Genomic DNA, 11,845 nt, shown 5'->3' with positions numbered 1-11,845 from the left:
ACACACACACACACACACACACACACACACACACACACACACATATGATGGGTTTTTTTCTTTGGCTCCTGTCCACTAAATCCACTCAAGTCTTTGTTTGACCCAGGGTTATAGTAGTAGGCACTTGCCCAAGGTGTCATGCAAGGAAACTGATCTGAAACCATGAGGTTGAGAAGCAAGCTTCTTACCACAAATCCACGTTATGGAGTAATATCATCATCATCATCATCATCGTTTAACGTCCGCTTTCCATGCTAGCATGGGTTGGACGATTTGACTGAGGACTGGTGAAACCGGATGGCAACACCAGGCTCCAGTCTGATTTGGCAGAGTTTCTACAGCTGGATGCCCTTCCTAACGCCAACCATTTATATGCCACACATTATATATATATAATGTGTGTGTGTGTATGTTTTATTGCAGCGTGAAAGGTGTTTATAAGCCTTTTAAGAAATACAAAAAGCGTTAGATTCACTTCAACATTTAAATTTAATTTGCCAAAATATTTTCGTTGCTTTGAGACTGCGACCTGTTCACTGACAAAATTCCATGCTGCATCTGAGAAAGTGACAGTGCATGTATGTGTGTGTGTGTGTGTGTACTTATGTATGTATGTATGTGTGTATTTGTGTGTATACTTGTGTGTGTGTGTGTGCGCACTTATACACTTGTGTGTGCGCACCTATGCACTTACATGCACACTTATGCAATTGTTATGCACTTGTGTGTGCATTTATGCACTCACATATGCACTTATGCACTTGTATGTGCATTTATGCAATTGTGTGCACACGTCTAAGCTGTGCTAACATAAAAAAACAATTGCAAAATGAAATAAACAAACGAACCTGCTTTTTAATCAAGTTTTAGTAATTTAAAATAGCTATGTATGCAAATTTTGGTAAAAATGTAATTTGTTTTTTAAATGATTCCAATTGTCCATTGATGTCTGATGCTGTTTTTCTTTTTTCTAATACGTCAATGTGCTGGTGCCATGTAAAAAACACCCAATACACTCTGTAAAGTGGTTGGCATTAGGAAGGGTATCCATCCATAGAAACTATGCCAAAACAGACATCTGGAGCCTGGTGCAGGTCCCTGGCTTGCCACCTCCTGTCAAACCATCCAACCCATGGAAAAAGTTATATAATTGTATAATTATTGTTTAATCTTTCCCTCATTTGAAATTGCACTTTTTAAAACTGTAGTGTTTTCTGTGACAGTGCTGGGTAGGATACATGAGTATATCTATTTTAATACCACAAGGTTCTGTAATTTATAAGCAGATGAATTAAAATAAAAGCTGTTATTAATTTTCACATATTTTCCTTTTTTCTTTATCAGTTATTCCAAAACATCCTATGCCATTTGCTAGTAAGAATATCTATTATGATGAAAGATGGATGCAGAAACAAGAATGGAGTTTTACTCATTGGTTCAACTACATCTTAACTCCTGTTGAAGAATACAAAATCAGAAAATGTGTCAAAGGTAATTCGATATGGTCTTATTTTTGTGTATCTTTGTTCAGGATTTTAGTAAGATCTCTTAACTTACCAGTAAACATGTACTTTCAATTAGTCATTCTTCATTAATCTTTCCAGTATGTCTCTCTCATTTTCTCTCCTCTTCCATACTGTCATCCCAGTTCCTGTTGGCAATGTTGCAGTGAGGATCCTTTTGCCTTCTGAAGGACAAGGCAATCTCACTAGTGCTGTAGTCATAATAAATTGCTTCTAGTAAACTCTATAAACTCGGTGTTAGGAAGGGCATCCAATTGCAGAAACCTTGTCAGAGATAAATATGACAGAAATGTGGTCCCTTGCCTGATCTAGGAGGGTAGTAAGTCTAAATAAGAACTGACTTGGATTGTGATATCTTGTCCAGCCCATGCCAGCATGGAAAGTGGTTGCTTATTACTACAAGTTCATCTATACAGATGGATATTCTATTTGTAATCATACCATCATAATGTAGAAATCAAACTCAGCTGCTTTATTTTCTATACAGACAAAATAAAGTTGGCAGTGATGCTCTTAGTTTGAAGACATAGCTGTTTGTTGTAGCAAGCTCTGAACTTCTGACCAATAATATTTCAATACAAGAAAGAAATTTTTTTTTTTTTTCTAGTACAGTTCCAATCGACATGTTTTGTAATATTTTACTTCCTAAACATTGTTTTTGATTCCTGTTTTCTAGTTGATGCTAAATCGTTACTGTTCAGTACCAAACAAGAAGCACGACTTGCTCCATCCAAAGAGGTGTTGAGCTTCGAAGCTTATGCTGCACGCAAGAGACTTAACAGACTGCGGAAACTGTCCTGTAAAATGTTTCAAACTGAGGACGTAGTAAAAGTTGTCCAGCGGCTTGAGGTGGAAATCGACAGTCAGAGATTGGTCATGAGGAAAGATCGTCCTGTGCATGCTGATATCGGTTTGAAACAGATGATCTTGAACTGGATTCTCTCATACAATTCCTTGTGGTTGCGAATTGGGTTAGAGGTTGGTACTTCTATTTGCTTTCCCTCCCCACCATCCTAATTTTTCAGAATTGATTACCACTTAAAGAAAATGTAAGAATTATTTTTTTTTACTTGTTTGTCATTAGACTGTGACTATGGTAGGGCACTGCCTTCAAGAGCTTTCAGTCGAATGAATTGACCCCAGAACATTTTTTTTAAAGCCTTATTTATTCTTTCAGTCTATTTTGCTGAACCGGTAAGTTACGGGGATGTAAACAAACCAATAATGGTTATCATGTGGTGGTGTCGGATGGACATACACAAGACTGGCTTCTTTCAGTTTCTGTCTATCAACTCTACTCAGAAGACTTTGATCAGTATGAGACTGTAGTAGAAGACACTTGCCCAAAGGGTCAAACAGGACTCCACTCAGAACCATGTGGTTGGGAAGCAAACTTCTTACCACAAAGCCACGAAATTTTAAATTTCATTTAAATACAAAAGTATATCCCATTCTCTTCAAATTAAAAAAGAAAAAAAAAAAATCTGGCAACATCCAAGGGCCAAATCCAATTTTATAGTTTTTTTTTTAAAATCAAAGTATGGGTTTTTTTATCATAATTATAGAAACCTTAATGTCCAGTTATGCAGGCCGGAAGGTGCTGTACTTAAGATCTCTTCAACCCACATTGACATAAATTTAATTGGTGTGTATTTTATCTTTTGATGTTTTAGTGATATTTGATCTATTACAGATGGTGTTTGGAGAAATCTTGCTTATTGATTCCAATACTGACTTCTTGGGCCTGTCAAGGTTTATTGTTACTCGCTTACTTGGAAACCCTGACATTGCCAATCGGTATGCTCATCCTACAGTGCCACATCTTTACAGAGAAGGTAGCGTTACATTAACTTCAGATTTTTGCCTTAATTCTTTCCATTTCTTAGCATTTCTGTATGAAAAAGTTTTTAAGAAAGATTATCTATCTTTTACTTATTTCAATCATTTGACTGCAGCCATGCTGGAGGCACCACCTTGAAGGGAATTTTAGTCAAACAAATCAACCTCAGGACTTTTTTTTTAAAGCCTAGTACTTATTCTATTGGTCTCTCTTGTCAGACCTCGAAGTTATGGGAACATAAACACATCAACACTGGTTGTCAAGTGGGAGGTAGAGAATGAACACGCACACAATAGACTTTTCAGTTTCTATTTACCAAATCCATTCACAAGGCTTTGGTTGCTCTGAGGCTATACTAAAAGACACTTGCCCAAGGTGCCATGCAATGGGACTGAACCTGGAACCATGTAGTTGGGAAACAAGCTTCTTACCACACAGCTATATTTGTTTCTATTATAGACGTGTCAATGGTAGTGGAGAGAGTTTATTCTTGTTTCTATGATGTTACAATTCTCTTAAATAGAATATCATTTTGTGGTGTGATTTATTAATGAGTCAATTTGAGCACAGCACTGCATGCTAACCAAACTGATCATTTACAATGTTTGTGCTGGTGAGATGTGCTTCTTCATAGCATCTGTTTCAAATGGCTGGGTGGACTAAAGAAGTAAGAATTGTTTCTTGCTATGGAAACCACTGCAGTGTTAGATTTAGCTAATGCCATAAATGAGATGAACTGCCTGTTACTCAGCTCTTTTGAGCATTTAAACAATGTTTTGTTACATCTGTATTCTCTTTGAAGTAAATCTATTGTTTTAACATTTTGCATCTTTGTCAGGTTACCAAGAGGCCCTCTCTAAACATACCTTGAAAAAGTATTTGATTCTGGTTTTCTTTCTGGATTACGCTAAAAGGAAGCGCCTCATAGAACATGATCCCTGTCTTTTCTGCAAAGATGCTGAAATCAAGGCAAGCTCAAACCCTTTCAGTTAATACTTTTTGTCTCCGTGTTTAGGATTGTTTTAGCATATCTTTTACTCCGTTTGAAATTTTTTTTCTAACATTTCCCCCATAATGGTATTAGTCAGCTATCCATGTTTTGTTTCTCTTTATAGTAAACAATTTATTTGGGGTATACAATTAATGTAATTGTAAATGACTAACTGGATACTAGTTCAATTATCATGTGACTCTTGTTAAGAGATTATAATTTCTTAATATCACTGATGTGAATACTCTTTTCTGTCTTTGTTTTTACATGTATTTTTCCACCCTGTGAGGATTCTTAGAACTAAATTCTCTTACTTTTAACTTTTAAACAATTATTAAAACCTGTGGCCATCTATAGTTTGTTCAAGAGTGAAAACAAAATTTGTTGGAAAATTTGAACTCTCAACTATTTGGTTAGTTCCACATCTTAATCCCAAAACTGGTTTGCTCAGTTTTTCTTTTTAGTCTGTTATTTTTTTGGTTAAAATGTTAAGAAAAATATTTGTATAATGGAGGGGAAAATGTTACTTTAATATCTGTACAAGCTTAGAATGTAAACATTTTATCTCTGTTGCTAATGTCGCTGATGTATTTTTCTTATTTCCACAGGCAAGCAAAAACCTTCTCTATAATATAGCGAGGGAATTTCTTAAAGGTGAAGGTGATGTTACTCGTCATTTGTCTTATTTTGGATACACTGTCAGCTATGTCCAGACACCTTTGCATGAATTTGATTATGCAGTTTCTAACCTTGCTGTTGATCTACGAGATGGAATTCGTCTAACGTAAGGACTTCCTTTTTTTCTTTTTTTTTTTTTAATTTGATCTGAGGAAGAAGGGTACAGGCATGAGACAGAACATTATCCTCCAGCTGGAAGTCTGGCTTGAATGCTTGCAACAGTTGATTTTGTTAAACACCTTAGGATGAGCTGGTGGTAGTGGTGGAGATATTAACCCTTTAGTGTTAAAACCGGCCATATCCAGCCCAAATAATCTGTTTTATGTTAAAACTGCCCAGATTTTGTATCTCACACCAACCTATGTCATTCTAAAAATAGGTGATAACATCATCGAAATCTTGAAGCTACGAAATAATGCATGATTAGGTTAAAACAATATGGATAAATAAGTATTATAGTAGATAGAATAATTTGAATGCTAAAGGGTTAAACTAAGCATCAAATTAAGCCTACCACACAAGAATGGTGTCTCTGACAGGTTTCTACAGTTTCCATATAACTCCATTTCATTGACAAAGCTTTGGTTAACTGAAGAAAGATATTGCACATGGTGTTGCATAGGATTGAAACTGAAACTCCATTGCAAAGTGAACCTTTTAGCCACACAGCTACACCTATTTTTGTTGAGATATTGAGCTGGCAGATATGTTAACATTTAAACAAAATGCTTTTGAAGTATTTAGATTTATCACTCTTCTAAGTTCAAATCTTTGATGCTTAACATCACTTCTACCAGTATCTATCAATCCTGTATTGATAATGTTACATCTCCTTTCAGTATGAGAAATCATTTAAAGTTTTTAGCAGCATTTTAACTCATTTTGGATTGAGATATAGAACATATTTTCTCTTTCTCAATCATTATAGTATTATGCCAAATTACAGGTAAATCCAGTTTGTGCTTTCATTACATTGCTTCATATGTAGTCTCTGAGGGCTGTCTTGCTTTACTAGCGCCAGTTTTCACGTTCTCTTATTGGCATTTCTGTAGCAGTGTAGAGAACTGATAGTGCAGGGCTGCTAACCCTATGCTTCTCATTCTCCCACTTTTTCAAACAGATTTGGGACTGACTATGATAGATTTAAGCAGTGTTCAACTGTTATTTATATTTTTGCCCTTCTAAGGAAAGTTTTCAATTGAATCCTTTCATGTGTTTGTTCATTTGACATCCATTTTTCTATGCTAACTTTGGTTGCATGAGGAGTTATTTTTATGATGGGAATTTCCAGATAAGATGATCTTCATTTCCAGCCCTTATCTGCTTTGCAAATAAGGGATACTTTATTCTAAAAGTCTCCAAGTGTACAGTGACTGGTCATAATGTCAAAAGGAATGTCAACACTTCACTCAGGTGGTTACAAGTGAGGAATATGAACACCCCCCCACACACATGACAAGCATCTTGCAGTTTCTGTCTACTAAATTTAATAAGACATAGGTCAGCTTGAAAATGCCTTGCTGTTATATAATTGGCCCTAATCAAAATAAAGCATTATTTTCTTGGGTAGGTGGCAGATGGTTGTACAAAACAATAATGTCAGAATATTTTTTCTTTGTTTAGTCGAGCTGTAGAAATACTCACAGGTAAATGGGAACTCACCAACTCCCTTCGTGCCCCTGCAATTAGTCATCTGCAGAAGATCCACAATGTTAACAAAGTGCTGAAAGCTTTATTGGTCAATGGAATGGATCTAAGCCTTGCTAAAGGTAACTTAGCTTTTATTTTTTCTCTGAGTAGATTGACATGAAATTTTTTAATGGAGACTTTTATTTCATTTCATTCATTTTCTTTTTTCCAATTCTTCATAAATTCTTGAGAAATCTTTAATCCTAAAATATTTGATATTTCAGGTTCAATATGTGCTAAAGATATTGTAGATGGACACAGAGAAAAAACATTGACTCTTCTTTGGAGAATTGTGACTGGTTTCCAGGTAATTCTATTATGTATTTAGAATTGGAAGTAATTTCAAAATGAAATAATTAAATCTCATTTGAGGGATCTATCTATGACTCAACTTCTTTAAAAAGTACCACTGTTAGGAACCTCTTTGAGTATTTCATATTGATCTCAGGATCAGCAAATCCAGTTTTATGTATGTCTCCTTTCCTTGCAGAAGGTGGTAATGGATACAGTTTTTTTTTTTAATGTGCAAATTGAATTAATGTATATATAGTTACTTGTTTATAGTTTTAAAAAATAATTCTAAAATTGTATAGGCTGGGGATGATCAGGTTAAAACAAATCTGTACTATATTCAGTATTAGTATTGTTGCATGAATCATTGTTTTCCGTTTTGGGTTACTTTTATTTTGGTCCTCTTTTCAGGTTGATATACTTCTGGATATCAATGAGCTTAGAGATGAAGTCCACTTTTTGAAGAGGTGCCTTGAGAAGAAAAGGTCTGTTAGGAAGTTGGCTGGTGTTGAGGACTATTCAAGTAAGTGGCTTTGAATGTTTTATCCCCAAATTTGGGTAAGAATATTGGCTGTATTGGTTAGAACTATTTATCAGTACTTCTGAAATACAGTTATAAGAAAATATGAATCCCTTGTCCTTGTTAGCTACTGAATTTACTTTAACTTGATCTCGCTACCTGACTTCTTTATTTTTCCTAACATTTGGTCTCTTGAAACTAATTTTCTTTTGAAGTGTTCTGGAGACAACCAATTTTAACATTTCCAATACGTACTGGACAAGTTTTAACATGCCAACTTTTTGGCCAAAATAACATGGGTTTGTAAGCCATTACTACTGAATATAACCTTAGCCTAGAGATATTAAGTTCACTATTGTTTGCTACTTGTATCTTTGTAGTATGTCAGCATGCAGTTATGGAGTGAAATTTTACATCCATATTCTGTTATAGACTTGGTATTTGTATCGATAAAGGGTCTTTTTCTACAACTTTATAGATTGCTTACACATTCTATTAGCAATGTCTGCGAACCAGATTGTTTTTTTTTTTTTTTTTTTTGGAATATTCTGTGACTCCTACTCTATCAAGTACCCACTCTCTCTATATTGGATTTACTCTCTCCTGCCAATATCACAAACATCCACCCCGTGCTGACTTCGTCACAAATGAATTAACAAGGACTTTAGTAAAATGTAATAAAAGCACTTTATTAAATGTACACTAGCAGCTACAAATTTCACCTCTACTGATATAGGAATAAATGTTTAAAAAATTCACTGGTATTGTAATTAGCCAAATATTTAATGTATATTTGTAATTAGAGTAATAATAAAACTATATTTATAATTGTAGTAAATCTGATTGTCACGATATTAGACAGGCCTTTTCCCTTTTAAACGAGTAATGAAAATATTCTTCACCATTATTTCAGTCGGGCGTAATTCAGTGGAAGGACTTGTTAAACCAGAAAATGAGAAACATCAGCTACTTTTTGAATGGTGTCAAGCAGTTTCAGCTCATTATGGCTTACAGGTAATATAAAGACTGAAACCTGCGTATATTGAAGCTTATCCTTATTTTTACTTATTTTTTTTAATGCTGGTATGGTATGGGTTAGACAGGTTTGTTCTGATACTGTTTTGCCGTTTTTATCCCTTCAGTAACTGACAACCACAAGCAACAGAGCAAACTCTCCTCTTTGTTGTGGTTATTTGGTTCTTGTAGCTAGATGCCATCTTTTTTTATCACCAACAATTTTAAATGACCAAGTGTAATTTAATTGGGCTTCTGTAATTAAAGGCTTGTGTACCAGGTCTTAAAACCCCCCTCTATTTTGGATCACTTATTCAAAGTTCTTTTCATCTGATGGGTTGCTTTTGCTGTACATTAGAGCCCATCTTATCTGCATTCCTGTTTTGCATTATCTTTACGACAACATTAGAGGAGTTGTCTGCACCTTTTGTGCAGTATTCGCTTTTATTCAAGTTATTCTCTGGTGTTTTTGGCTTGAGTTGACTTTCCATGTGATTAGAGCAGATTCCTTTTCATATAATTGTGAGATTGTATGGTTGCTTTCACTATAACTGAGAAGCCACAGCTTCATGATATAGAGAGCTTTTGCAGCAATGGGAGCTGCCAGCCTAAGGCTGCTGGTACCAACACTGTTGTCTAGGTTGAGGAAGGAGCATACAGTGGTAGTCTGAGGGTGTTAAGAATAAAGTTGTCCCCTTGATGTAAACATGTGCACTTAGCTGCTAATGGAGTTTAATCATAATAGACTATAATAGCATTTGGATTTCAATTGTCAAGAGCATTGGGGTGGTGAAGGGAATGATATGCTGACTATCAATCTCACTATGACTGAAATTAAGGTTGTGACCATCTCATACTGTGAAATGATCATATTATCTAGAGAACAAACCTTAAGATATTGCATTGTGTTAGTTCTTCATTGTTATATTGGCAAGAGGGTTATAAAATCTTTGACTGGCACATGTGCCAGTGGAGCGCTAACAGCACTGTCCAAGCGTGATCATTGCCAGAGCAGCTGTCTGGTTTCCGTGCCAGTGGCATGTAAATAGCACCATTTGAGCGTGATCGTTACCAGAGTTTAATTCTATTTTTCATTTACTTTCATTATAACTTTTTTTTTATTTGCTTTCCTTGCAAATTTCAGATTGAGAATTTCACAGTATCCTTCTCTGATGGCCGTGTTTTGTGTTATCTAATTCATCATTATTATCCTGGATTGCTGCCATTGTCTGAAATCAAGCAGGACACAACTGTAACTTACATCAATGAATGTGAAAATCAACAACAAGACAGTGATCAGAGTTTGGATGAACTCGCATTTAGCACTCTGTTTAGCCCTAGTAAGTTTGGTTTACTGCATTGTACTGTTACTTATTCATGCACTTGGACACATCACCAATATTTCTGTTTCTGTATACTGAGTTTCTTTATCAAAAAGAAATTATATTTGTTTTTTATAAAATTTGTTTCAGAAACGGGGAAACCTAAAATTTATGAAGCTCTTTTAGCTAACGAAGCCGAAAATTTTAAACTTATTGCTAAAAAAGTAAGTTGTGGCTTTTTTTTCCTTCAATTTGAGGTTTTATGGTTAGGCTACAAGTAACTCAAATGGCAAGACATGGGGTAGGGTACTTGAGGTTTTGAGTTGAAGCTTAACATGAAGTCAGTTAATGACAATTTAAAGAGACTTGTAGTTCAGTAGTCCCAAAATATACAGTAAGAGTAGGAGTGCTACTTGAAACAATTTTCTTCTCATGGTACACTAAAAATCATGTTTGAAGGGTTTTAATTTTAAAATAAAAGCATTTGATTGTAATTTTTGACATAAGGCTTATCATTAAATTTGTCTTAGTTACACTGCCTTACTCTTGAGAAACTTAGTCTGAAATTATTTTTTGTAAATTTTGCTAATATTTAATTAATGAAAATATTGTATTGATTTTGTTTGTTACTAAATAAAGTTGCAAATGTTTTATATTTAACAAGTATTTATGTATTTTAGGTGAGTGCTATTGGTGGAGTACCAGCTATGTTGCGCCACTCGGACATGTCCAATACTATACCAGATGAGAAAGTAGTGATCACCTATATTACTTACCTTGCTATACGTTTACTTGAAATAAGACATGAAGCAAGAGCGGCTATTGTTATCCAAATGGCTTGGCGGAAATATCTATGGTGCAAGAAGCAGAGGCTACGGAGGGTAATTATTTATGCTTGAATGAATGTATATCATGTAATTTTTCCTTCCAAATTTTCAAATAAATATTTTAAACATTTCTTTTGCTAATATTTACCTTTTTTTTAAAATTTTATTTGGTTTAGATGAAGAGTAAATCTGCAGTAGTAACCCAATGGCAATGTAATACAATGAATAAAATACAAATCCTTTCTCCCCAAGTTGGATCATACGACAAGACTAGTCCATTGGTAAAACACTCAAATAAAAATTTGGCACTTTCACCATCCCAGTGTTATCAGAAACACAATAATACTGAGCACAGTTACTTGCCAAAGTGTAATTTGGGCACAATAGCAGAAGTTTCATGCTTGGATTTAGTTGCTGAGGGGAACAACTGGCAAAGAGGTGCAGAAACCAATTATAACTCACCACTCAACTTAGTCATTCGTAAAGTAAACGATTCAAATGATCTTGGCCAACAGAAGCAAGAAAACCTGAATGCCAGAGAGGAATGTATCAGTATAAAAACATCAAAATTGAATCAAACTATTGAATTTGAGCATGAGGATTTCAATAATCACCTTAATGGCACGTTTGAGATTAACAATAAACCTCACCATTCCCGTCTCTTAAATCAGACTATAGATATTGATAATGGTGTTCAAGGCAACATTTGCAGTGTTGAGAAATCTGGAGATGAGATAGTGACTGAATATATTGGAATGCCAGCAACCTCTAAACAACATTCTGTTTGTAGTCCCAATAAATATTTGGAGCATAATCAGAACTTGAATGATGGTACATCAGATAGAAATATGGATCTTAATGATAAAGATAACATCAATGAAAGTGAAGCAAACAGCACAACTGAGATTAGAAGTAGATTAGAGACTTCTACTTTGAATGGCTCCACTGATGGTGACCATGGTCTGCAAAATGACTCCACTGATGGTGACCGTGCTCTGCAAAATGGCTCCACTGACGATCATCGTGTTCTTCTGCAAAATGGCTCCACTGACGATCACCATGTTCTTCCGCAAAATGGCTCCACTGACGATCACCATGTTCTTCCGCAAAATGGCTCCACTGACGATCACCATGTTCTTCCGCAAAATGG

General features: G+C 35.1%; 1 protein-coding gene across 1 annotated transcript in view; it reads left to right on the top strand.

Moving 5' to 3' along the window:
• Window positions 1–11,845, top strand: part of LOC106869318 (abnormal spindle-like microcephaly-associated protein homolog) — a 40,824-nt gene that overhangs the window by 8,986 nt on the left and 19,993 nt on the right. The window contains exons 3-15 of the mRNA XM_052971275.1: window positions 1,345–1,491; window positions 2,200–2,501; window positions 3,217–3,358; window positions 4,202–4,332; window positions 4,963–5,138; window positions 6,656–6,801; window positions 6,946–7,028; window positions 7,424–7,535; window positions 8,446–8,546; window positions 9,691–9,886; window positions 10,019–10,092; window positions 10,549–10,749; window positions 10,872–11,843. Coding sequence (XP_052827235.1) covers window positions 1,345–1,491; window positions 2,200–2,501; window positions 3,217–3,358; window positions 4,202–4,332; window positions 4,963–5,138; window positions 6,656–6,801; window positions 6,946–7,028; window positions 7,424–7,535; window positions 8,446–8,546; window positions 9,691–9,886; window positions 10,019–10,092; window positions 10,549–10,749; window positions 10,872–11,843 — 2,783 coding nt within the window. The remainder of the gene's footprint in view (window positions 1–1,344; window positions 1,492–2,199; window positions 2,502–3,216; window positions 3,359–4,201; window positions 4,333–4,962; window positions 5,139–6,655; window positions 6,802–6,945; window positions 7,029–7,423; window positions 7,536–8,445; window positions 8,547–9,690; window positions 9,887–10,018; window positions 10,093–10,548; window positions 10,750–10,871; window positions 11,844–11,845) is intronic.

This window comes from Octopus bimaculoides, chromosome 1 (genome assembly GCF_001194135.2).
Source record: "Octopus bimaculoides isolate UCB-OBI-ISO-001 chromosome 1, ASM119413v2, whole genome shotgun sequence".
Taxonomy (NCBI): Eukaryota; Metazoa; Mollusca; class Cephalopoda; order Octopoda; family Octopodidae; genus Octopus; species Octopus bimaculoides.
This window is presented reverse-complemented; position numbering and strand designations above follow the sequence as displayed.